The sequence below is a fragment of the Sesamum indicum genome, linkage group LG9, assembly GCF_026168435.1.
Source record: "Sesamum indicum cultivar Baizhima isolate 11 linkage group LG9, ASM2616843v1, whole genome shotgun sequence".
NCBI classification, from domain to species: domain Eukaryota; kingdom Viridiplantae; phylum Streptophyta; class Magnoliopsida; order Lamiales; family Pedaliaceae; genus Sesamum; species Sesamum indicum.
The window spans coordinates 8,760,510-8,787,762 of record NC_142665.1 but is presented as its reverse complement, the minus strand read 5'-3'; the positions used below and the strand labels follow the sequence as shown (position 1 = coordinate 8,787,762).

General features: G+C 32.7%; 2 protein-coding genes across 3 annotated transcripts; one reads left to right on the top strand and one right to left on the bottom strand.

The window, feature by feature from the left end:
* The first annotated feature begins 5,112 nt into the window (after positions 1–5,112).
* LOC105171123 (26S proteasome non-ATPase regulatory subunit 12 homolog A) lies at positions 5,113–12,374 on the top strand. Its single transcript, XM_011092148.3, has 12 exons — positions 5,113–5,268; positions 5,378–5,575; positions 8,019–8,126; positions 8,208–8,312; positions 8,426–8,482; positions 8,586–8,782; positions 9,778–9,877; positions 9,974–10,086; positions 10,180–10,333; positions 10,484–10,561; positions 11,775–12,012; positions 12,125–12,374. The coding sequence occupies exons 1-11, from the start codon at positions 5,266–5,268 to the stop codon at positions 11,991–11,993; spliced, it is 1,332 nt and encodes a 443-aa protein (XP_011090450.1). The 5' UTR covers positions 5,113–5,265; the 3' UTR covers positions 11,994–12,012; positions 12,125–12,374.
* A 1,194-nt stretch (positions 12,375–13,568) lies between these two features.
* On the bottom strand, positions 13,569–15,741 carry LOC105171122 (ethylene-responsive transcription factor ABR1). 2 transcript variants are annotated; one of them, XM_088884754.1, is made up of 3 exons: positions 15,486–15,741; positions 14,753–15,137; positions 13,569–14,457 (listed from the first exon to the last, which is right to left on the bottom strand). In XM_088884754.1, exons 2-3 carry the CDS (start codon positions 15,036–15,038, stop codon positions 13,724–13,726), a joined length of 1,020 nt encoding a protein of 339 aa, XP_088740880.1. In that variant the 5' UTR covers positions 15,039–15,137; positions 15,486–15,741; the 3' UTR covers positions 13,569–13,723. The 2 variants fall into 2 exon arrangements, with proteins under 2 accessions (XP_088740880.1, XP_011090449.1); XM_011092147.3 differs by lacking the exon at positions 15,486–15,741 and having other exon boundaries at positions 14,753–15,467.
* Between the last annotated feature and the right edge of the window lie 11,512 nt (positions 15,742–27,253).

Sequence of the window (27,253 nt, the reverse complement as noted above, 5' to 3'; positions counted from 1 at the left end):
ACATTCTCACACCTATATACCTATATTTGGAAATAACTAATCCAAACATATTCTCAATTTTCGCACAAAAATCAATAAAGCATTTCTACACAAATACAATTGTTGGAAACTGAAGATGAAAATAAAAACACAACCAAACGGGCACTTAGTATTTTATAAATCTTTCGGTCATTGTTGCTCATGGTGATTCTTATGTACTGAAGAATAAAAAGAATAAATTGGACAAGGTGTACAAATTGGCTTAAAAGCGAATTAGTATATTATAACTCGTTCATCTTTCTACTTTTGAATATATAAACGAGCGTAAGTTTAATTGTGATGAATCATTGACTTATACGAGATCCTACAAAAATGCAGCCTACCACCGACATAGGTTTGTTGCAATCCTCTCGTTTAGAGAAAATTGTATGGTCCATGTATATAGAGCGAGCGTTTATTGAGTTCATGCACGAGGAGGTCATCAGTCACCGACTTCAATCATCATCATTTTTTCCCTCTATGTGGGCTTGTATAACCGAGAGGAGGAACTTGGTTATGAGTCACGATTGTGTGTTTATGATGGACCAATTGAAGGACAAACTTAACAGAATGCGTCGTCCCTAGCGGCTCCTGCATGATATTGGACGTTTGGAGCAGTTGTATCGGGTAAAAATGATTTTGTTTTTAAATGTATATTGATTATATACCATAATTATGGCCAGTAACTTTATAGCAACTGCTCCTAGTTTTTGTCAAATATAAATACATCCTAGTGAATTTGATAAATGTAGAAAAATCTGAAGTGTCATAGAATAGTTGAACACGTCCTACCACACTTTGATCTCTGTACTCAGATGCTTGCACGGCACACCGCAAAATGGGTAATGCGTGTTCCTTCACCCACCCATATTGTGCAATCCATGTTGCACACAAATGAGCAAATGGAGGGGACTCATTTGAGTTGTCATCGATCAAGAGATGACTATGAGAATACAACATTCTCCCAATCACCTCCCATGCCATCTACAGACAAGTACTGTTCCCTACCGCCAGCATCGACGTTCATTTCATCGTCTAGTAGCAAATGTCCTGGATGATGGGGAATGGTGAGTTGCAGTCATAGAAGTGTGAGATTAGGACATGTTGAATGAGTCACTCCAAGGAAAGTGACAGCACAGGGCCTAAAGCTACAGAATCTATTGAATGGTGCATAGATGAGTTAACAATGATTAAGGATCTACCGGACGTCGTCTTCACCACTACGTTAGAGCGTTTTCATAGTTACAACATGCAAATGGTTTTCCTCCGTCTAAATGATGAGAACAAACTACACTGGTTATACTCCTTGGGCAAGTGAATGTTTAGTACCGAGTGGCCGCATCTATTTGAATATTGTTTGTTTTATGTGTATTCCGTATGTAATATTTTTGCTTGAGTATTTAGACTATAACCCTATCAAGTATTTAGGCGATATTAGTTGCTTTTTTGATTCCACGTGTCTCATCTTTCTAAAACATACCACTGTGGTTGCCTTTTTACTGCACAATATAGAATAAAACTATGGCAAGCACAAGGACTGACCATGAAACAACATCGTGAGCGACAGCATGGGGACACCAGGAACTCCAGGCAGCAACGAATATGATGTCTTGGAAGAGTTTTATACTTTTAGAAATCTAATATACCCAGAATTATTTGAAAAAAAAATGTCCTACGCAACAACTCTGTACTGCAAGGAAAGGGGTAGATTGTAGACATAATGACAATCCCACACACTGGATGGTTTTTCGATAACATCTGAATGACCAAGCCATGTTTTTATGCTTTAGTTGATGCATTACTTCCAAGGGGTTGCTACCTTGTATAAAGATTAAATGTATAAATAAAAGTACCATAAGTTATTATTATTCAAAATAAAATATTATGAAATTGATTAATAATTATAATATATGATCAATTTTGAGTATAAAATTGATAAAGTATTAAATATGAAATTAAATATATAAATATATATATATAAAAAATAAAAAATACTCGCGAGCCGGATGAACAAAGAGGATTGAGCTCGAGCTCGACTGGTTAGACTCGAGCTCAAAATTGAGCCGGCTCGTCTGCCACCCCTAGGCGAAAGTGCCCCAATTGTCATCTCGAATTCCACTGGACCAATTGCACAAACACATATACATATTGCGAGTTGGGATGCAGCGGATTAGACAGCTCGCAGGGATGGTGGCCCAAGATTGGCGCGCAACGTTTCGTTAGACCACATCGTAGTCTGGACACAGAATTGGTAATTGGCGATAATAGATCATGAATAGATTACATCCGTCATTTTGGGGTGCAGTCTGACCATGGAGGTTACAGACATAGTGAGAAAGATGGTACGACGCAATTGCAGCGACCACATGGACAGCCACTACGGCAATGTGACGGTACTTAGGCCTACAGTGACTATTTGCAAAATATAGTTTAAATAAATTATTGACATATGTTAATTATAAAACTAAGGGATGATGGGAACATAGTATATGTGCATGTTATATTATTCCGTGCTATTTTTACAAATCGTTTCATTATACAATCATAACTTTTAATTAATTAATATTGGGGTTTTGTGGATCTTGAAAATTAATAAAAATGGAGGATGAATTGGATGGGCTTTTTTATATGTTAAGTGTATAATTTGTTTCTTTCGTGTGTATTAATTTTCAAATACACATTGTATTATTTTAACTATTTATATGTTTTGTACTCTAATAATTAAGATAATTTAAAGATACAATATAATATAACACTATTACTAATTCAAACATTTCATTATTGGAATAATCTATTTGAATTTATCACTTCCAATATAACTTCCAACAAAAAATATTGTTAACCTATTACTATAGTGCATTTACAAATTAATTAAATATAAAATTATTATTTAAATAAAAATTATAATTATTTTTTTCGTACTAATATAATTAAAGAAATACTATGTAATTAAATCCACATGCAAATAACATAATATATATATATACACATATATATAAATATATAGGACAAAATGCATAAACCCCCCCTATATTTTAAAAAGTTTGCAAAAAGAACCTTCCTATTTTCAGAATAGGTTAAAAACTCCCATGTCTTTTTATAAAACTCAGCTCAATCGCCCCCTCTCCGTTAAATCCAACTAACGGTGTTAATTTTTTAGAAAATGACCGTTATACCCTTACTTAATATATATTATTTCTTATTTTAGTGACCGTTGGGTCTTTTTTATCAAATATTGATCGTTAGATCTAATCAATTAATCTCAACCGCTAAATTTTGTAAAAAATAAAAGGTCTAAATTCAACGCATTATTTAATTTATATTATATAAATAATTTAAAATTTTAAAAATATATTATTATTATATATTAAAAAAAAAAACTAACTACCCCGCCCACCCCCTTACCCCCCCCCACCACCCCTACCCCCTTTACCTCGGCTTCCTCCCCCCCCCCTCCCCCCCAAATCTCGTCACTTTTAGTTAAATCATCATATCTCCATAGATTCTTTACCAAATTGAGTGAGGCCGATTTCGTTAGAATCGTCTTGAAGAGACGAATCTGATGGTGGTAGTTTCAGACCGAGATTCGATCGGACGGAGACGAATCGACGTCAAATATGTTTGGCGATCGTTGCTTGAGCCCACTCTCTATGATCGACGAAAACTCAAATTGAATATATGAAAATGTTCGTTTTGAAGAGAGAATTCTAATGGTACCATTAGGCGTCGGAAATTTCTCAGGACGGCGCCGAAAATGCGAAAATTGGACGAAATACCAGATTTTCTTTCTTTTTAATTAATTTTAATCATATTAATAATTTAATATTTCAATTTAAATTTAATACTTATTTTTAGGGTTTGAAATGATAAAAGGAAGACACAAAACAAGTCAAAATGCCCTTTGTATATTATATAGACTCATAGAGGGGTATTTTAGTTCAAATTATCTTAAAATATGAACTTAAACCGCATAAAATGACTATCAAACGCAGCAGACGGGCGTCTCTTCCACTTCCCATTAATTGTTAATAGAATGGGGGTTTTTTGCTGACTAAAACAAAACAGGAAGGGGTTTTTAGCCTATTTTAAAAATATGGGGGTGTTTTTTGCGTACTTTTTAAAACACATGGGAGTTTCATACATTTTGTCCTAAATATATATATAAGAGACATAATTTCACAATGAATAGTAATTTTTGTCTCCCAAAAGTCAATATCTAACATACAACACTTAATTTAAACAATTTTAAATTACTTCTAAGAACAAATCCGAACATACATACTATCTCAACACAAACTTATTTACTTATTTATCTCTATCGATCTCTATTTATTCCACAAAACACAACAAAACAAATCGAGAAAAGGGATAATTATAGTTTTGGTCCTCATTTATCGCCACTAATTCATTTTCAGTCCCTAAATATATTGAAATTCTATTTTAATCCTTCAACTTTTAAAATATTAACAGTTTATGTCCTTAAGCCGAATTAAAGACCATTTTGCCCTTTCAAAGAAAATATATAGTCCAACTATTTTTTCTATGTGCCCGTGATTAAGCCCAAACATAATTTCGAAAATAAAATTAAGCCTTCATAAATTCATATATATCTTTCTTTGACTGCCTTGATCTTGGGGTATTCCAAGTCCTCGCTTTTTCGAATTTTCTCCAGCTACACTATTCGGGAATACCGAGGACTTGAAATACCCGAAAACAAGACGGTCAAAAAAATATATGATTTTATGTAGGTTTAATTTTATTTTAAAAATATGTTGGGCCTGATCATGAGCACAGAAAAAAGATAGTTGGATTATATGTCTTCTTTAAAAGGACAAAATGATCATTAATTATGTTTAAGGAGCAAAACTGTTAATATTTTAAAAATTGAACTAAAATAAAATTTTAACATATTTAGGGACTGAAAATAAATTAATGGCAATATATGACGAGGAAAACTATAATTATCCCTCAAGAAAATGGAACCAAACACAATGTAACAAATCAAAATGTTTTTAATTACATTGAAAACTTTTTTACTTTATTCTTTTTTTTCTGTTTCGGTAATGATGTGGAATCTGTTACTTGACAGAGAAGAAACTAAAGTAAAGTTTTGTAATTTGAAAAGGTTTATTAGCTGTAAACATTTCAACTCTCTCCTCTCTCTCTCTCTCTCTCTCTGTGTCTAGGGTTTTGTTTTTCATCGATTGCACGAAAAATTCACCAATTGGTCGTATCTATTCGATCGAAATGGTAAGCAAATGCGCAATCTTGATTTCCAATTAGCTTATACGCTATTGTTGGCTTACCCATTTTGTCTCTCGTGCTGTGATTTCTGGAATGTTTTGGTTTAATTTTGTAGGAAAATGGAGGCGGAGATTTGGAGGCGAAAATTGAGATGTTGCTGAATGTGGAGAAGCAGATGAGGCAAGTGGGGGATGTTGCAGGTACGAGGAAGGCCGTCACCGATATTTTGAAGCTCTGCTTTGAAGCTGGTGCGTGGAGAACACTCAATGATCAGATTTTGCTTATTTCCAAGCGGCGTGGACAGTTGAAACAGGTTCATTCGACTTCTCCGGCATTTATCATGTTTATACTATTGATATTTATATTGTTGTAGTCCAGTTGAAACTATGGCTTTTGAATTGTTGACCGCTGTGCAGTTTTTTTTTTTCTTAGATTTAATGTCACTAGTTAGTTTGTGAAACTGACCTAGGAATGTATTGGGTTGAAGATTTTATGTGTCCATTTTGCGTTTGTAATTAATTTTGTTTGAGCTTAAAATCTAGCAAATCTTACTAAATCTTTGTTCTCTGGTTCTCTTTCTCTCTTTTATTTTTGTGGTTGTTAGTAGTGGTAATAGTATTATGATTTGAATTGGGGTAAAAAGAGTGGCTAGAGCTTGTAACTTCGGGGTTGATCTTTTATGTTTTCTTGATAGTTAAGTATTGTTATGGGAAAGTAAATGCTTGACGAGAAAATTGTGGGCACCTACACCTTGTTTGATTGTAATGTTGATCAAGGGTACAATCGTTTCATGTTGGTGATGAAAATCATAGGATCTTTCTTGCCTTTGTTTGTCTAAGTGGTCTGATTTATGTGGGTGTTTTGGTGGGTCCGACTGAATGTTTTCGGTTCTAGAGCTACCCGAGCATGGTGTAACTTGTAACTGAAACCATACTTCACATTTGCTAGGGTATGCAGGGGTTGGGATCAGGGACTGATCTGGGATAGAAGTATTAGAGGTGCCAAGTCGCTACATCAGTGTATGAAAGTTTATGCCGTCCTTAAAATAGTAGAATATCAATCAATTTTGATTTTTATGCACAAATATAACTAACAATAAGTTTTTCAGAATATGCTCTGAATAATTTATTAACTTCAATTTCTTGGTTCTTTTAAAAAATATGTTAGAGTGGTGAGCTGAACATTTTGGTAATCCTTTAAACAATATGTTCAAAATTTTCTCTTGTTGATCAATCAATTTACAGAACAAATATTTTCTTTGGCCATATAAGGAGGTGTATAATTAGATTAGTTGTCATTTTTTTTTTTCTTTTTGTCAAATTTTTTATAGCTTAGGGGAGTTTTCCTAGGAGTAAAAAAGCATAAATTTTTTCATAGCATGTGTTACTGGTCTTTGTAGATTGAAGGAATCAGGAATCTGTAGGCATGTGAATTTATTTACTCCAAGCTTTTGAAACATCATTGGATTATTTAAATGTTAATAGGGAGCATTAGTATTGGGGCACAACTTATGAATTGAGAATTCTCTTTTAACTGGATTGGAGGGTCCAGTACAAATAATATATAAAAGTTTTGCATTATATATACATCACCAAGATTCCTTTTTTTTTTTGGGGGGTGGGGGTGGGGGGGTTCACGGGTCTCCTCTGTCCATCATTGGCTGGGATGGTTCTTGTGTGATCATCTTGTCATACATGACTTTCTACTTTTTCTATTTTTGGGTTTTATTTTGTATCTGAAATTGTTACTCATGGTCAAAGTAAGAATTTTTTCACATGGTAAAATATAGAGGAAGTTTATGATATTCAACTTCAGGAATATTAGTTTCTGAGTTTAATACTCACTGTCAAACTAAGAAATGTTACATGCAGTCACGTTGGTGCCCACTGATTGAGGAGATGATAATATATTTTCTCTGGTCTACATAAACCCTATGAGTGATGAGGTCAAAATTCTGGTCAGTGCTCAGACTTATCAGTAGCCCAACAGGGAATGAATTCTCCATAAGAAATGAATAATTTGGCAAAATAAATAGCCTATCCATTTCTCTAAATGATTCACCTGTTTTGCCTCAAAGATAAATCGTGATGCTGTACAAAATGGAAGAAATTAGGCAACTCATCAGGGCCTCACATGGAGTTTGCAATGGTAAACACGCGTTGTAAACTTGTAGTCTAGTTCCAGTTCTCTATCATCATGCATTTGTTGAGAATCATATGCACTTATGCAAATCGTATTGAAGTTTTCAGCATTTTTGGAAATCTCTATGCAGTTTCTTCCATTTCTGTTTGGATTGTGATGAATAATCATTTGGATCCTCAATATAGGGCTAAGAACGTCGACTTTTAAGCTTGGTTTCTTTTTAGGTATTATGTACTGTGGTATTTATGGAAAGATCCACATAATACTAAAATAGCTGAACATATTAGTTAATTTGTGTTTTTGTTGACATGTATGGTAACTGGTGGTAAATGTAAAATTTGTCTGTAATGCGGTTTATTTTTTATTAGCTACTATACCAGACTAGCTAGTTATCTCTGCTCGTTCTCCTGCTGCTTATCACCTTAGGGTCATTATTTTTATCCAAGTCCCAAAAAAGAAAAAGTAGTTATAGTTATATTAGAAAGAGTGTTATCTATTCTTTTCTATCAGAGCATTTCGTATTCTGTATGAAATTATAATTAATGTTTCTGGGTTTCGCTCACTGCTTGAAATTTCCAGTCTTATTAAATTTTGTTCTTGGTCTTTTGATGCAGGCTGTACAAGCAATGGTCCAGCAAGCAATGCAATATATTGATCAGACTCCAGATCTTGATACTAAAATAGAGCTTATTAAGACACTTAACAGTGTGTCCGCTGGGAAGGTGATTCCCATACTGAAAATGCCTTTAGATTTTTCTTATTAACGACTTTGATTCTTAGTGTACTGCCCAAATTTACGCCAGATATATGTTGAGATAGAGAGGGCTCGGTTGATTAAGAAACTTGCAAAGATTAAGGAAGAACAAGGACTTATAGCTGAGGCTGCTGACTTGATGCAAGAAGTTGCGGTCAGTGGATCATGATGTTGAGCTATTATCCTTTAGATCATTTGGCCCTGATGCATTAGTCATAGATTAGCTTGTTCCAACTTTTCTAGTTTGCTGACAGATTTGTGCCACAGGTGGAGACATTTGGCGCCATGGCAAAAACTGAAAAGATAGCTTTCATACTTGAGCAAGTACGTGATTTCTCCAGTCCATTTCTCTCCATCTACAGTTGACGCTTTGTTCGAATGGAGAACTTGGCTCATTTGATAAGTTCCTTGTTCTTCAAATCTTCAGGTTCGTTTGTGTTTAGATCGCCAAGACTATGTCCGTGCACAAATACTTTCGAGAAAGATAAGTCCTAGAGTTTTTGAAGCTGATACTTCAAAAGAAAAGAAAAAGCCAAAAGAAGGTGAAGCCATTGTCGAAGAGGCTCCTGCTGATATTCCATCATTGTTGGAGTTGAAAAAGATATACTACCAATTAATGATCAGGCATGCACCATTTTGATTTTCTATTTTCTGATATATTAGCACATCATATTTGTATTAGGAACGGAGTATAAGTGCATTCACAGAACTGGAACATATGAAATGGATGCACACAATTATGCAGACATGTATATTCATATACAATAGGTATCTTAAGTTGGAGTTTACAAGGCTAAATTCGGTGCAGGCTTTGGCCCTTTGCTATTGTCTCTAATTGGATCCTGATCTGGGTAACTGGTTGATTGGCTTTCAATAATTGCTTCCCTTATGCATAATTCTACTTTGTAGTGCAACAGTCATTCCGTGAAGCACAAGACTTTGCTTTTATGAAGTTTATCAATAGTGTTCTGTTAAGCTGTTAGTTCCTGTTGAGAATGGGATACTTCAGATAAGAATTTGATTAGTTGCAGTGTAAATTACTTGGTCTACTTGAAATATGTGGTTTCATAAATCATAATCATATGAAGTCACATGGCATGACATATTCTCCTCTCCTATCTTGTCCTGTCTTGTTTATTTTGCAAGATTCGGACTTATAAATGCTCCATTGACAAAAGTATTCACTCATTTTTCCTTCTGGAGATGCCAACACGCATGTTGTTTTATTATCTAAGCATAGCGGCTTACTGCATTGGCATTTAAAATTAATTATTTGTAATTTTTGATGTTATAGCATTTTGATCTTCAGCCACTAATTTGAAGAAACCATAAAAGGTACTAAAACCTTCATTCATCAGGTGTCTACTGAATTCTGAACGTGGCCATAATTAAGTTATTGGCAAGAAGATTATTTTTCATATACCACCAGTTTAAATGGAGCATACAGTACATAGACAAAGAGGAAAACTATAAGGCCAATAAATCTGCCTCACATGTATCCATGGATTCTTCGAAATCACTTGACTTGAAAATAGTTTATAAAATTTCAAGAGTTCAGGAACGGATTGATGATATTTGATGTATATACACTGGTATTGATTAATTGTCATTTCCTGTAGGTATTATGCACATAGCAACAATTATCTTGAGATATGTCGATGTTACAAGTCAATATATGAGATTCCCTCTCTGAAAGAAGACCCTGCTCAATGGATACCGGTATGATCAACTAATTTGTGCATTGTCCAATGCTATTGATTGTAATTACTTCCAAGTAACTTGTATTCCACTGAATGAGCTTTTAAATTTCTGTAGGTTTTGAGAAAAATATGCTGGTATCTAGTCTTGTCTCCTCATGATCCCATGCAGTCAAGCCTTCTTAACTCAACTCTGGAGGATAAGAACCTTTCAGAAATTCCTAATTTCAGGTTAATGCTTTATAATAAATTTATGGTTATTCCTTTCAATTTCTTTGCCTTCATATGCTACTCATTCTGATACTTGCTCTACCCTGCCATAAGGTTACTGCTGAAACAACTAGTTACCATGGAGGTTATTCAGTGGACAGCTCTTTGGGACACATTCAAAGATGAATTTGAGAATGAGAGAAACATGCTTGGCGGATCTCTGGGTGATAAGGCAGCTGAAGATTTGAAACTCAGAGTGATAGAACATGTAATGCTCCTAAATATTACATATGTTTTCTCATGCTCTGTGATTCATACACTGCTTTCTTCGCTGATATCACTGTGATATACTGCTTATGCCAATTTAAGTCTATTTCTTTTCATGCAATGCATATGATTTCAAATGATTTTATTGCAGAACATCCTTGTTGTCTCAAAATACTACTCGCGGATAACCTTGAAGAGGCTTGCAGATCTGTTATGCCTTACTGTCCAGGTCTGTCTCCATTTGATCTGTGATATGCATTTCCTGTAAAACTCTAAGATCTATGAATTACTTCCGTCTTTTAATGACATTAGCAAAATGGAACTAGAGCAAGAACATAAAGATGTAATGAGCCATAATTTGCAAATAATTCATATTTTTGTTCAGATTTTCTTCTTTTTGAGAAAGAAAAGTAACATTGTAAATTTGCATACCCTATACAATATTTTTGTTTGGTCTGTGATATATTTAGATGATTTGGGAAGAAAGTGACTGCCCTTTTCTTTTGAATTTATAGTGGCCTTCTCTTGTATCCTTAAATCCCTCCATCATTTTGGACATGTCAAGTTGTAAGGTTGCCCTTTACGCATGCACCTGTAGTTTGATTGGGTGAATTTGGTTCCTTCTTGCTGATAGATGTAATGCCCAAACCTGGCAAATAAACACAGAGACTGGGGATATTATATTGAAAGGGTAAAACGTGAGATGTGATAAAGGAAGCACTTGCCTTGCTCTTTGCTAGTCTAAAGTTTCTGAATTCTGAAATTGATGGCCAAGTCTTTGACTGTTCGATGATTAAGTTTTTAAACTAATTGTTTTTTTTTTAAAGTATCTTTGAGGATAATGTCTTCCTTTTTGTACTTTCATCTTTAAACTTTTAGTTATGGGTTTAATTTAGAGCCATATTTTCATATTGGAGCACGACTTATCCAAGAAAATTGGACATTACCTACTATTCTCGCAGTGTACATATATATATATATATGTCATAAGTCAGATAATAGGATAATGCTGGTTGGTATTGGCCAGCATCATGATATTATCAGTCTAATTCCATATTGTGAACAATAATATTAGATTCTTGGTATAATGAACAACAACATAACCGTTAACGGAACTTGCATTTTCCTTGGTATAGATGCTTATTTAATATTTGCTGTTCCTTACAGAGTTAAGCTTGAGAATAATTTGGTGTTTAACTTCAACAGTTTATGTGAGTCTCTGCTTGCACTTATAAGTGGTTATTTTCTATATGCACTATTCTATAACTTCCGTGATATTTTTGGAATTATAATGCATTTGTACCACCAATGATATTCCCGACAGTTGACTATGTGGAACACCACCTATTGATATTAGCCAAACTACAGTTTTGAACCATGGTATCTTTCCATGTGCTTTTTTCCTATCTTCTTTGTTCATAGCATTCTCATTCTTATGGCAGGAGGCTGAAAAACATCTCTCTGAAATGGTTGTGTCCAAAGCATTAGTGGCAAAGATCAACAGACCTATGGGTGTGATCTGTTTCCAAACAGTCAAGGACAGCAATGACATTCTAAACTCATGGGCAATGAACTTGGAGAAGCTGCTCGACCTTGTAGAGAAAAGTTGCCACCAAATTCACAAAGAGACAATGGTCCACAAAGCCGCACTCAAAGTCTGAGACGTTAATACTTGGAGAGGTTGGGAATCTTTTTTCTGCTTTTGTTGCCATTCAGAACAAATTCCTTAACTTAGAAAGTAAGATTGGCTTGACGTTTCCTGAGACAAAATTGATCATGATTCGTCTCGCAGGTACTGTTTTACGTCTGTCCTAATGACTCTGGGCAGGAACCAGGACGAACCTTCATTGCTACTGCACCTACTTTCCCATCATTTGGCTCTTGACATCAAATTGGTTCCAAGTACTTTCTAGTGCTTTTACTTTTAAAATGATTCATGTGCTGTATTACACTTGGTCCTCTTGGACGAGTAGGGTCAGGATGCTTTTGCCCATATGCTGGAACTTATCATATATCAGCAGAAATGTATGTTATTTCGGAAATGTGGGATTTGCAAATCGTATATACTTGAGTGAATACGTGATAGTTAAGAGTTCCCTGCGAAGCTCTTATAGCTTCTTTGAGGAGTGATTCTGCATCTTGTGAGCTCTTAATGTTCAAGAACCTTATATTGTTCACCTCTTCCAGAGTATACTATCCTTGTAATTTCCGACAAATAGCATGGCCCAAACCCTCGAATCCAATATTCCCTCATCTCAGTGTGGTTTCCCAAGCAAGGCTTTGCTATTCTTGTTACTTTTTGAGTACCTATTTGAGACTTCCAATGCTAATTAACAACTTTTTCAATGGCTTTTCTAGCTCGCTTCCCCAGTTTCACACAACTTTTTGTTTTTTCACATTGCTATTTGATGTGTTTCAATTCATGAGAAACTAGATAAGCTGTGAAGTGTCATTTATTCCTCATCTTAACGAAAAAGGGCCACTTCCAAGTTCTTCTAAGGTTCCATTCATACACATCCTATACTTTTGAGTTTTCTCAAAGCCCCATCGAAATAGTAGTCCAGGTAGTGATGCACCGCATTTGCAAGATCTTGGAATCGAATTGATTTAAATATAAATATGCTTGGTGGGATAGATTTCTTCTGCATCTTGTGGGTTCTAGCGATGGATTGACCCTTTGTTCGCGTTTAAGAAATTGCATCCAATATTATTTCAATATTTCAAAGCATAATTTAATATTATATGTATATTTTTCTATTTGTAAAACATCCTAGCCATCAAAGGTGTTCAACGACCCACGAAACATGACTATTGTGGTCGTAGCATTTGATTTTTTTTTTTAATTACTTTTTTTAAGAATAAAGGATCTCATTTCCCCATGTTTGGACAAGGCATTTCTTGTAACATAAAACTTCTGTGAGCATGTTGTATTTTCTATGTCAATACGTATATATAGATATCATTAGTGTGTATATCTTAATTAAAATAGAGGATGCAATATAAATTAAAAATAAAAATCCAATTCGTGTCCGAAGGGGAAGAATGGTTTTTGCCTTTTTGGTATATCAATGCTGTGGCATACACACTTCTAAGTTCTAACAACTCAAAGTTAATAAACGCAGAAACTTTTTGTATTGTGATTAAAAGCTAAAAATCATCCGACACACTATCTATGACTATTATATCTTATGTCTTTTAGATAGAATTTCAAACTCATAATTTTCAAGAAACTCAAATGACAAGAAACCCATCCTATATATATTCCTTAAGACATGAATAGCTGAGATTGGGACAATAACTCTTTTTTCTTATTTATCCTTCCCTTTAAAATGATAAACACAAATACGTACTAATAATTTCAGCTACTGAAAGAAAAATCCAAAATATAACACTAATTATCATCCAGGTGAGTATGATCATGGCTTGTCTCCCTCCAAGAAAAATCAGCTCCACCTCCACTACCCTGACTCCTCTCCTGCCGGAGACCGCTCTCCGGTGGCTGAGAAGCTGGGAAAAACATCGGAAAAGGAGCTGCCGGCGATGGATAAGATTCAAGAAAACCTGAAGGATAGAGCATTAGTTCATCTATCAAGCTACTTGAATCCCTAGCTGCCTGCCTTTGTATATCATCAAGAGTCATAACTCCTGAGCTATAATTCATATTATACTGAGCTTGGCTGTGCACAATGGGCTCAGCTGAAGTTGATACCGCAGCCATTCTACTAGGATCAGAATAGTATTGAATCTGCTGCTGCTGCTGATGATGATCATGAACTGAAGACGATGACGGTGAGTGGTGGTGGACGAGCCTCACGTTTTCAGGAAAGTTGAGTTTGGCTTTGTTGCCTCTAAAGCGGAGGGCTGCCTCATCGTAGGCCCTGGCAGCTTCCTCAGCTGTGTCGAACGTGCCTAACCACACCCTAGCGGCTTTGTAGGGGTCCCTTATTTCCGCAGCCCATTTGCCCCACGGCCTCTGCCTCACCCCTCGATAACGTCTCCCGATCCTTGGGGCTCCTCCTGATGACTCTGTGCTGGTTTCTTGATGGTATGTGGGAGTGTAGGTGTAGACTGCTGATTCTGTTGATGTTATGATGCTTGTCCTTATCATGCTTCCGCCTGCAGCTTCTGCACTTTGTGTGAGAGTGATGCATTACATTCTTGCTTCATTAATGTCAACTATATTATGTTATGTTTATTACAAATGAATGCTAATTTCTGTGGTCTTATGTTGTAGGAATATAACATTATCATAAATTCACAATAATCAATATATAATTCAATAGATTGAAATGAGAATAATAGTAAATATATTATGTAATGTTTATTCCTTTTTGTAGTAAAATTTCATCCATGCAAATATCAAGTCCCTTTTTTTTGTTTTCCCTTCTTCTTTAGAGATAGAGATTAAATAATTAAATACCTAACAATGATGCTCCCAAGCTAGGATTTCCAATGGAAAAATGATCACTATATCCCCTGCAAACTCTGGAAACAGATGAATCAGAAAACTGCTGATCCCCACCACCACTGCTCAGCTCATCACGTCCCCTCTTGCATGCAGATGAAGAAGAACCACCACCAGCACCACTGCCTCCCGCGGCAGCTACTCCCTCCACCGCATCTTCACTCACATCTCCGGCCACCACATGAGCCAAAGCTGATACCATAGCTGACATCTCCTGCTCCCTATTCATCCCAGAAAGCATAGGGGAAACCAATGACTCCAGCAACTCATTCCTCCCATCAAACACCTCGTCTTCATCTCCATTCTCACCCCGGTAAAAATCCTCCCTTTGATTCGCCACCTTGAACACACACATGTAAGAATCCAACTACATAACAACACGTACTCCACAGATTTCTATTATAATATATGTTCTAATTAACAACCATGAAACAAGAATATACTTTTCAAACAAGAACAAGAACAAGAAATGGTGCTCGCTTGTTTCTTCAAGAACCAGCCCACCATTGGACCTTCTTGAACAGACCGTTATATAGACATAAAGTTCGGAGTTGAATTGGTGTTTCTTTTTTCTTTTTTCCCCTTTTTGCCCATTAAAAAATCCGCCGCCAATTTAATTAAAAAGAATTTGGCTTCGATCTTCACAGTGAAGCAAGAATATGCAGACAAGAAGTGATGGCTTTCTTACATGCTTTTGGATTTGGTGGGGTTCCTGAGTTTGACTAGGTTTCGTTGAAGACGACAAGTGGGCTGAAGTTCATTAAAGATTTGGTTTTTGTAGAAAAATTGAGAACAAACCAAGGAGGGAGGTGGGGGGGGGGGGGTGGTCAAAGGCGGAGAGGTATGAATTCACACGCAGGAATGAGGGTATCTAAGAACCCAAAACACGGTTTCGATTTCTTGTGTCGGCGGTGGAGTGGCGGAGCCGACATCAAGTAACGCCAGCCCAGTTTGGCTTTTGGGTGTAATAATTAATATGTACAGCAGCATGTGATTGATTATGACAGTGGTTAAGAAGATCATCAGAGGTGATTAAAGAAAAGGTTCTAATTTGCTGTCAAAACGACATGTTTAATGTTGTTTGGGTTTCCTTTTGTGGAGAATTTCATGCAACCACCTTTGATTTTTTTTTTTTTTTTTTTTGAGGAAACTACCTTTGATTATTGGATACATCAAAAAGATTTTTATAATTTGTTATAATTATAAATATTTTATTTTTATTTAAAAGATTATAAATAATCTTTCTGAAATTAATAACCTTCTAACAAATTCTTTTAAGTGACAATCCATTACAGACGTATAATTAGTTTTAAGGGTATTTGTAATTTTTTAAATAATAAAAAATTATTTATAATTTTTTTAAATAATAAATAAGTATTCATAATTATGATAGATTTAACGATCAGCTTCTCATGATGTGAAACGTCTAAATTGGGATTAATATTTAAAATGCTAGATTATGTCAAGATTTTTTGGGATTTATTACAATTATAAATACACTATCGTTGCTTGAAAAATTATAAATATTTTTCTAATATTTGCGTAATTTTTAAATGTACGTTCAGAACTGTTAATTTTATCCTTGTTGCATTTCTTTAAAAAATCAGATCATGTGGATGAAAAATTATAAAATAGTATATACAAATCATCCACTTAGTCTATAAAACAATTTTAATTCTTTTAAAAGAATTATAATTCATAGCCCACAAAAGATATTTCGATCAATTCACCGTAAAAATATATATAGAAATCTAACAAATATTAATGACTGAACTATTTATTAAACAACTATTAAAATAAAAAATATATATTAATAATTTTTTAAATAACGAGATAATATTTAAAATAATGTCAAACCTCATTAAAATATTTTGAAAACCATAAACTCAACGGTTGGCGGTGGGGTTTTGAAATTGTAAGAGGGAGAAGTCAAATTCCGTACTCTTGAAATGCCACAATTAGTGTGTCTAATAAATCTTGGCTGTTGAATAAATGTGGGCCATATTGCATTTTAGTCCCTGTATTTTTCCAAAATAACTAAATACTTCTTTATATTTTAAAAATAGACTAATTCTCTCCCGTTCGTGGTTTAAGAAACCCTTCGCAAAACTGTAATGTATTTTTGTAATAATAATTTTATTTGTTATAATTTAAAATTATACATATAATGTATTTAAAATTGGTTCAGCCCTTTAATTTTTTACAAATTTAATTATTGAAATGAATTGATTAAAATTCTATTATTTTTTATATATTTAAAAAAGATCCAATGACCATTAAAGTAAAAAATAATATATAATAGGTAAGTGCATAACGGCCATTTGAAAAAAAAAAAAAAAATAACACCGTCACATGTATTTAACATAGAAAGACAAGTGAGCTACGTTGAAGAAAACAAAGAGATTTTTTCATTTATTATTTAATAATAAATACATCTTTAGCTGAATTTTTAAAATACTTGGGGGGTTTTATGCAATTTTTGCAATAAATGTATCCCTTTGACAACTATCTATATTATCAAAATAATTACTTATTAATTTATTATTTAAAAAAATAGTGTTTTTATTTATGATTTTCATTTCTGAACTGTTTAAATTAAATTGATTTAAAACCAAAAGTTATAAGCAGTTGCTACCATTTTCTGCAGCTTATAAAATTGTAAATATTTAGTTGTTTCTTCAAACTCTACTATTTCGTTTTTTATATTTTTGTACTTTTGTAATTTTTTGATAAAAATTACACTTATACCCTTCTAAAAATGAATTATATTTTTTAAAAAAAAAAATTAAAATTACACTTGCTTCCCGTTATACCTCGCCCACTTCCAATAGGGTTTGTATGAAAAATGTTGACGTCAACAAAAATATTACGTAAATTTTTAATTTCTCATTTAATATTCTCATGTAATAATATTGTACTTATAAGGGGATAAATGTACAATATATATATGGAGTGAGGTTAAAATTATTATATTTTTTTCTTATAAGTATAAAATTATCAAACGCGAATGTCAAATAAAGGGTAAAATTAAAAATTTATACAATTATTTTGCTAGCGTCAGAATTTTTCTTTCAAATCATAATAAAGGGGGCGCAGGTGTAAACAGTGAATAGTCGAATAGGATGTAAGTCTAATTTTAAATTTTTTTTGGAAGAAAGTATAATTTTATATTTTAAAAATAGAGTCTAAATGTAATTAACCCTAACTTTTTATAATCTATTTGCACCATAAAAATAAAAGCTATTGCAAAGATCGAAGATATAATTTATACTAATCTTTTTTTTTAAAAAAAAAATATCTCATTTTCACCCACGTATAACAGTTATTTGCACCACAACATTAATTTTTTAAATTTTAAAAAATGCCCTTATGTATTTTCAACCATTCCTGATCAAATTCTTCTTCTTATGAATATGATCTATACTATCTATCCATACTAATATGAAAAATTCAAACATATCAATTTTTTTTTTGTGTCGACAATATTCCTAAATAGTTTTACTTATTTATTTATTTTTAAATATGATGTATTGATTTATATATCTTTTTTTATTTATAATATATTTTAAAATGTAAACAATTATCTATTATATGCACGCAAGGTCAATTTGCAATAACGGCTAGTATTTTAAAAAAATACTCTACACTCATAAATGTCTGTTAGTGACATCGCTGCATCAATTTTTAAATATGATAATAATACCCCTAATTAAATAATTTTATAAATTAACTATAATTATTTTTTTTTTACAAAAATAACTCCATATCATTTTAACACCACTATATTAATTTTTCTTATCGTGTTGATAATATTTTAATTGGTATTTTTTTAAAAATATAATTTATATATTTTATTTTTATTTATAATATATATTAAAATATAAAAAAAAATTATTTTTTATATGCATGCAAAAATTTCGTTCCACGACAACAACAGAGTTAAAGAAAAAAATAGCGGATGGTGGTCCACTGGTCCTCGTGCAACAACAGGTTTGAGTAATTGAGTGCGGGACGATGGTTGCACCACACATGACGTGGACGTATTTGAGTGAGACACGCTGACGGTGTTGGAGATGATTTAGAGTGGACCTGAGCGGTAGAGGGTACATTGTCAACGTTGACTCCAGTCAATCCCACTATTAGTTTTACTGCGACCGTGCAACGCGGTTCACGCTATTATCAAACACCCCCCACCACCCCCACCTTTTTTTGTTCCTGTTTTTTTTGGGAATAATTAGACTGTTTTTTCCCTGAAATTTGGTACTAACAAAAAATCCAAAACTAAAATTATCATATCAAAAGTTTTTGTTCAAATTCATCAATATTAATAAAAATATTAGGAATAATTACATTCTTCTTTTATGAGGTTTGGTGCAATTACATATAGATCTCGTGTAGCTTGAAAAATTACATTTAGCACTCTTGAAATTTAATTCTGTCTAACAAATAAGTCTCTCCGTTAGTAAAAATTCACAGAATTTGCTGATATTAACCAAAAATATTGAAAAAAAAATCGATATTTATCTCCGACTGATTTATTACTGATTTTTGCATGTCAAATAAATTTTTTATGACCAAATTACCTTCATGCATCTTCACGTGTTAGTACATGTGAGGAGGTATATTTTCACTGTTATAAGGGTAGTTTAGTCAGAAAAAAATTATTTTACTTTCAATAAGTTAGTAATAAGTCAATCGAGGGTAAGCATCAATTTTTATTCAGTTTTTTTTTTTATTAATATCAACAAGTTTTATGAAATTTGCCAAACGAAGCAAACTCCAATGATGCTAGATGTAATTTTTCAAACCACAAGAAGTTTGCGTGTAATTAGACCAAATCTCATAGGAGGGGATTGTAATTATTAATTATGATAAATTTTAAAAAACTAGGTTTAATTCCTAGTGTGTTGGTAAACCTACATTGAAAAACTGAGCAATGCTTGAATGGGATTTGGTGAAATCAACATCCTATTGTCGTTGAATTCCCTTAATTAAGATTATCACAATAAGTTCAACTTCATCTAACCTTACAATATATATATATATATATATATATATAATGATGATGGCCACGATCATAATAATAATTGGCTTAAAGGCAATTTTCGTTCCCTAATTTCAGGCCATTCTCATTTTAATCCCCTAAGTTACTAGGGTTCCATTTTGGTCCCGTAAAATTGAAAAAATCTCAATTTTGGTACAAATTTGGTCGGAAAGTTGAGTTACTCGCCGAAAAAAGTCACATGTCAGGCATGTAGTTGGGGCTTATATTATGATTGGCTGGAAAAGATGATGTGGTGAAGACGTGACCTGAAGTTAGGGGACGAAAATTGCCTTTAAGCCTTTTATTTTCAGCCAATCACAATACAAGCCCCAATTTAAAAAGTCAAGACTTTTTCCGGCGAGTGACTAAACTTTCCGACCAAATTTGTCTCAAAATTGAGAATTTTTCAATTTTACAAAACCAAAATGGAACCCTAGTAACTTAGAGGACTAAAACGAGAATGACTTGAAGTTAGGGGATGAAAATTGCCTTTAATCCATAATAATTAGTATATATGACACTCATTGTGTGCACAATTAATTTAAAATTTTAAAAATATATATATTAATTGGATCGATAATTTTTTTAAAAAATTATTGAACAAAAAAGTGAGAGAAGAAATATATATATATATATATATATATATGAAAGTTGAGAAGGAAGAGAAAAATGAAAATTAATAAATGAATTATAAAAATAAAAAATAACAGACAAAAATGTGCTCTTTACTTATATAATTATAATAACAATAATGACAATAATGATAATAATAATAATAATAATTCTGTTCATGAGATTACAAATAATTGACTTTTTATTAAATTCAAGGTGGGACTAATTTTGCATGAAGTTTTTCAAAATCGTGTTTTGAAGATTTGATCTTTCTTTTTTAGAAATAATTCGAGTGGAAGTTGACATTAATTAATAATCGCAAAAATATACACAATAATAGATAACTACAGATACCAAAAAAAGTCAAAGTTGATTATCCATAATTCATATCACACTACAAACAAATATAATATTTAATCATAGAAAGTCGCCACAGTTAATAATAAAATACCATAATAAATAGTCATCGACAACGACCACGGAATAATTGTTGGTCGTAATTTTTATTAGGGTGGTTAAGTTAAAACATTTGTCATGACTAAAAGCCATGACAAATATTTTTACCATGGATCTTAGCCGTTGCGAATGATTTTTTCATGGTGGAAAAGCTAAGAGTTTGTTTCGTTGTGTTTTCAATGAGATCTTTTCCACTTTTCACTGTTTGGGTAGGTGGGAATTTGTTTGATCAAGTCATTTTTAGTGAGAATACATTCCTATTTTAATTCTCAATTTTAAATTTATATAGGTCACATGGGCTTGTTATAGTTGTCTTTCTGTCATATAAAAAATACATATACCTATATTTAACATTCTCACACCTATATACCTATATTTGAAAACAATTAATCCAAACATATTCTCAGTTTTCGCACAAAAACCAATAAAGCATTTTTACACATTTTCAATTGTTGGAAACTGAAAATGAAAATGAAAACACAACCAAACGGGCTTTAATTGTTTGTGTCGGTTTTTTATTTTAACCGTGGTTAATAATAGTTATATACCATGATTTTTACCCATAATTATTAATATTATAGTTAATAGTAATTCTTTTCTAGTGTCACTACAATAAAATAAATTATCTCCTGTATTACAAACGACGATAGTAAAATAAAATCGATGCAAAAATTTAAATTTTTACTATAATTAATCAATATCTACCATATTTTTATCTGTGCTAAAATATTTATTAGAATTTTTAATTATAACTAATATTTTAATCTTATTTGCAGAAATAACATCAAGGTTATAAAATTCATGGTTTTTTTTTATTTTATTTTAATGAAATTAATTTGGCTGGGAAAAGAACAATACATACACTTATCCACTTCATTGTTTTGACACTTATACCAAAAATAAATAAATTAAATCCAAAATTTGACTTTGATTTATTCATTTCTGTCCACCCAAAAAATAGTCAATATTACATTATTTTTTGCCCTTTTGCTCAAGTGGCATGCCATGTAGATTTGTGTACAAAAATCCTCTATTGCAAGTGGTTTGAAAATTAAATATTTTTTTAGAAAATAAAGAATAAATTCATATATATTTAAAAAAATCTCTATTATTTTAAAAATATTCTTTAATATTTTGCAATTAAAATCTTCGTATTTAGATATATAGACACTTAGAAGAAATTAATTCTATAAATTACTATTTAACCATTACAAACTAATTAAGTACATCAATAATTGCGTAAAAAAGTATATACTAAAACATGATATATTAAAGATTAAGGTTAATTATACTTAAATCCCTCTTAAAATATAAAATTTTATTTTTTCAAAAAAAAAAAAAATTAAAATTGCACTTACGGCACCGTAAAAAATTTTCTGTATACACATGACTGACTCCCTTCCACTAGGATTTGAACGAAAAATATTGACTTCAATAAAAGAATTATATAAGTCTTTTATTTTTTTGCCCCACATCTAATATTTTCATATATGTTTTTGTACTTATAAGAAGAAATTCCCGTTATAAGTACAAATTTACTACATGAGAATGTGAAATAAACAGTAAAAAATAAAAAATTTACGTAATTTTTCTTTTTTTGTTAAATTTAGCATTTCTCATTCAAATTGTATAAAAAGGGATCAGATATAAATGGTGAATTTTCGAAACGGATGTGAGTATAATTTTATATTTTTTTAAAAAAATTGAACGTAATTAATTCTGAAAAATTATTATAGAAAAGACAAAGACTAGCGTACAATGTGAAATTCAAATTCCGAATTTTTTATTACATAAAGATCGGACACCTACCTAATTTAATTTTGAGATTGAAAATTTGAAATATAGATTTTAATTATGGGATGAACATGTTGCACGTTCATAAAGTTGGACAAGAATTCCCCAACCACATGGTTGAGGGTATTTTGGTACTTTTTTGACTGACTACTTGATGGCCAATTAGATTAAAAACAGTGGGTTGAATAGGTCTCACAAACTTCCCAACTAATTCTCTTTATCTTGTAGTTAGACTTTGAATTTAATATTAAGAATTAGAATTAGAATAAGAAAATGTACCAAGAGAAAGAATATATACAAACAAGGGAAGAATTTAGGCGCATGGATATAAAATTTTCAAGGATCATTACACCAGTAGTGTTTGAAGTTTGGTGTAATTATATATAAATTTTTTGAACTTAAATAATTACATTTAGTGCTTCTGATATTTGTTTTCGTCTAATAAATAGGACTCCTGATGTTAGTAAAAAAAAATTTCTTTTTTTTTACCAAAGTATCCTTATAAGAGTAAAGATGTACGTCCTCACATGTATTAATGTGTGAAGATATACAAGAATAGTTTGTTCATAAAAGTATGAAAAAATTATTAGCATAGTCCACTAACAACGCCTGATATTAATTTTAGCCCTTTAAATTTACTCATTTTAGTTTTAATCCAGTAACTTTCAAAATTATTTAAGTTAGTCATTGGGCAAAATTTCGAACAATTTTACCCCTATGCAACTTTTAAAGAACAGTTTAGTCCATATCCACTCATTTTGCATTTTATTGCTATGCTCGCAGAGAATGGTATCAGAACCTAGGATTATTAAAAAAATATTTGGTTATATTATATTTAAATATTTTTACCAGAAATGGAGGAGACTTTTCAAAAGTATGGAACCAAAAGAAAATTCGAGTTACAATGACACTAGGGAATATTTTCAAACTCTGAAAATACAAAGAAGGGATTTTCTTATGGAAATTCTTAAAAAATGTGACAACAGTCCAAGAAGGATGACTTGGATCTTCTCACGGAAGAAGACATAGAGGATTGGTCGTGGAATTTTGCAGTTCGCCAAATACTACTAGGAAATGCGATGAGGCACTTACACTCCACTGAAGTTCATGGTAGAATACCAGCAAGGATTTCCTTGATCGATACAGTTCTAAAAGTTATTACTAAAGTAACTAAGTGAAAAAACTCGAGTTGAATACCTTGAAAATCTCTCAAGATCTAAGAGAAATCCAAAACACCGTTCAAGACTATTGACATAGGTTTGTACATACACCTATGAAAAGAGAAATCATGAGCCAGAAGATTGAAGATCCTCCCAGATCTACAAAGGATCTTGCAAATATAAAGTTTGAAGTTACAGATCTAAGGAGAAACCAAAGGCAAACCCCTGAAACATCCAGATCTCGACAACTACGAATTAGAGATGTCTTTGGACCAATATCTCGTCCGCATTAGAAGGGAAAGGACTGAATCCTTTTCTCAACTTGGAATTGTGGACTTGGTTAACATTCAAAGCAATGAAATCGCTCCAGCATTACCACCGCCGAAGGGAAGTACAGGTGCGAATGATCCTCCATAGGATAATCCACTGAGAGAAAGTACGGATTTCCATACCAACGCCGCCTTGACGTTCATGGCAACCAGATTAAAGAGAAAATTCAAGATGGAATCTAAGGCAAGTGCCTGAAAGTATACCTTGGGCAAGGACAATGCTTCAGCCTTTGCATCCATACGTCACCATACTCAGCCTTGATGTCATTGACTTCCGAAACATCGAGAAGCTAATAAATAAATGGGTTGCAACCATGAAGATAGCAACAACTATCCTAGAACTCAACAAACAAAACTTCATAAGATCATTGGAGTTAAGCTTGGAGGGTTTTATGAAGATCGGATGGAAAGATATCCTAGAAGATACTAAAGCTAGTATCATTGCCGGAGAATTTAAAAGTGCAACGACAGAAAGGCTAGGAAGGTTTATCAAGATACACTTCATCGGAGATGAATACTTTGAAGTAAGTAGAACAGAAAAGGGTAGAGAATAGGCACAAGCTCTCTTTGGCCTTGAATTAAAGAGTATTTACCAGTAGACGAATATATCTATTGATTTCGCAAGTATTTCTTTCGGAATAGAGTAGCAACAGAAGTAGCCGCTCCCATGTTCTTTGCAAAGATCTGCAGTCCATGGAGAGAAATATTAATCTAATCTTACAAAGTACCCGAAGGACAACTGGATTCAGTAGCAAGGGGGATGTCTTTTCTCAAAGATAAACTGAAGGTTTAGTGTTATTAAGCATCCATCCAAAAGAACATGAAGAGATTGAGAGTTAAGATCAAACGACCCCCTCTCTATTGTGATAATAATAATTTTTTCACTATTATAAGAGAATCAAGTGAACCAAGGAAGAGGAAGAAATAGAGTAGTGACTCATACCTCAGGAGTTCCAGAAAATCCTCTTTTGAAGGAAATCATGATGGTCCAGATCAAAGGCCAGATGCTACAAATATGGATAGAAAACATGACCAACAACGGCTTCATCTCAAGGATCTAGACGAGTAGATGCGAGATCCGCGAGAATAACTCCTACAAAGAGAACTTACAGATGAGCCAATACTAGAGCCAATGAAAGTTCAAAGATTGTAACTGCTAGATATGCGGAGCAAAGAGACATACATCTCCAGACTGCCCCTACAGAAACATGGTGAATTATGAAAATTTGAAGCCATTAATGACATCCTTGATACAGTTTACTATGACGATTTGGTATCGGTATACCAATTTGAAAACCTTCCCTTAGATGAAAGTGTCTATGAGGAAGAAATAGAGACTAATTCGGATGGATCTTCAACTGAATCAGAATAACCACAACAAAAGAGATAGGCTTTAAACCTGTGAAAGTCTGTCGGGATTCTTTTCAAGGATGACGGTGTCAAACAAAATTATGAAAAGAATCATTTCTCAAGACTCTAATCTCAGCCCATACGATGGATTTAGGATTGGAGGAATTGGTAGAGTCCTCAACCAAATAGAACTGAACCAAATGAAGCATCACATAATTTACAATGTAAGTTCAGGTGAAATTGCTATTCTTATGCAACTTACTAGCAATCTGATGGAAATCCAACTTATTCCTAAGGAAGAAATTCTTGAAGAATTAAGTAAACTTAGAGAAAAAAGTATGTTACTACGAAATGAATCCACATAGGAACTATTAAATTAGTAATAAAAGCAACTTTTTAAGGAAAAAATTGATTCAAAAATATATTTATCAATAATGGATAGAAGAATCAATAACCTGAGATATGGATGTCTTGGAACAATGATAGGTAATATTTATGCAGCAAAATTAATATTTGATATTCACCCAGGACTACATACAACCTAGCTGACCAATATTTCAGTCGTGTCTTGACCCTTTATCAGAATTTTAAGAGAAAATATATTATGAAAGAAGAAAACAGATCATATTTTATAATCTATGGAATAGCTTACGCCATTTTCAATACACATCATTCAGATCTATTTCTTAGGAAAGAGTATATTAAGATTTCTAGATTTTTGAATGAATTTGCCAAGAAAATGACACCAGATCCAACAAGGATACCTAAAATGGGTGGTGTTGATATCGTTATAAAGGATCACCTAGTTTTAGATAGAACACTTAGCTCTAAAACTGAGTTTAGTAGCAGAATGTCCTTTTCAGAAGATAAGATCACAGGCTACAAATGAAAAGAGGAGTTGCTAAAAGCCTTAACTCTTCAAACGATTAGGGTAGATAATATAAACCTTAGATGCCCTGAAGGCTGGAAACAAATTCAAGTTATATTTGACATCACTGAGAAAGAAAATTATTTTCCTTGTGATAACTTGTATCATTTGTAGCAACATGTTATTGGTAAATATGAAGTTATGATAGAAATAGTAGGCCCAGATATCATGGTTGCAGGATAAGAAAATGAAAGTATGAAGTTGGGGTTAAGTTTTCTCGAAGATCATAAACCATGAAAAAGGTAACACTATGGAATTCAGCCTTGATCGTGTCACCATAAGGATTGAATGACTAATCCCTTTCTATATACATATGTTGGTATGATATATGATCAATATAAGATAAAATATTTTGCAGTTTATAGTGATTCAAGATCAGGAATTTGCACATCAAAACTTGGAGTTCTCCTTTGAGAAACTATGGAAACCTTACCCGTTATTACAGGAAGGGGTTTTTCATTGAAAATCCTAATACTCAATAAGGGAATGCGAGAAGCAAAACTAATGATTGAAGGAGCATTTGGAACAACTTTGTACAGGGTAAAAACGCCTCCTATCTACTTTCATGATACATATGCAGATATTTTGCTAGGAAATAATTTTATTCAAACCTTTTGCAAAATATGTACAGGATAATAACAAAAAATTTGTTGATTTTTGCTACTAACTGTGGTAGTAAGATACAGATTTTGTAAAGAGAAAAAGGCATTTAACAGGATAATGCCCATAATTTTTTACAGCAAACATGATGATTATGACGATGCCAAATTAACTCATCCGAAA

Excerpts from the sequence above, each read along its gene's own strand:
- LOC105171122 (XM_011092147.3), bottom strand. The coding sequence starts at position 15,152 with ATGTGTGTGTTCAAGGTGGCGAATCAAAGGGAGGATTTTTACCGGGGT. Across the intron at positions 14,458-14,752 it reads CTTGGGAGCATCATTGTTAG|AAGCTGCAGGCGGAAGCATG; the intron begins GTATTTAATTAT and ends CACAAAGTGCAG.
- LOC105171123 (XM_011092148.3), top strand. Across the intron at positions 8,783-9,777 it reads TACTACCAATTAATGATCAG|GTATTATGCACATAGCAACA; the intron begins GCATGCACCATT and ends CATTTCCTGTAG. Across the intron at positions 10,334-10,483 it reads AACTCAGAGTGATAGAACAT|AACATCCTTGTTGTCTCAAA; the intron begins GTAATGCTCCTA and ends ATTTTATTGCAG.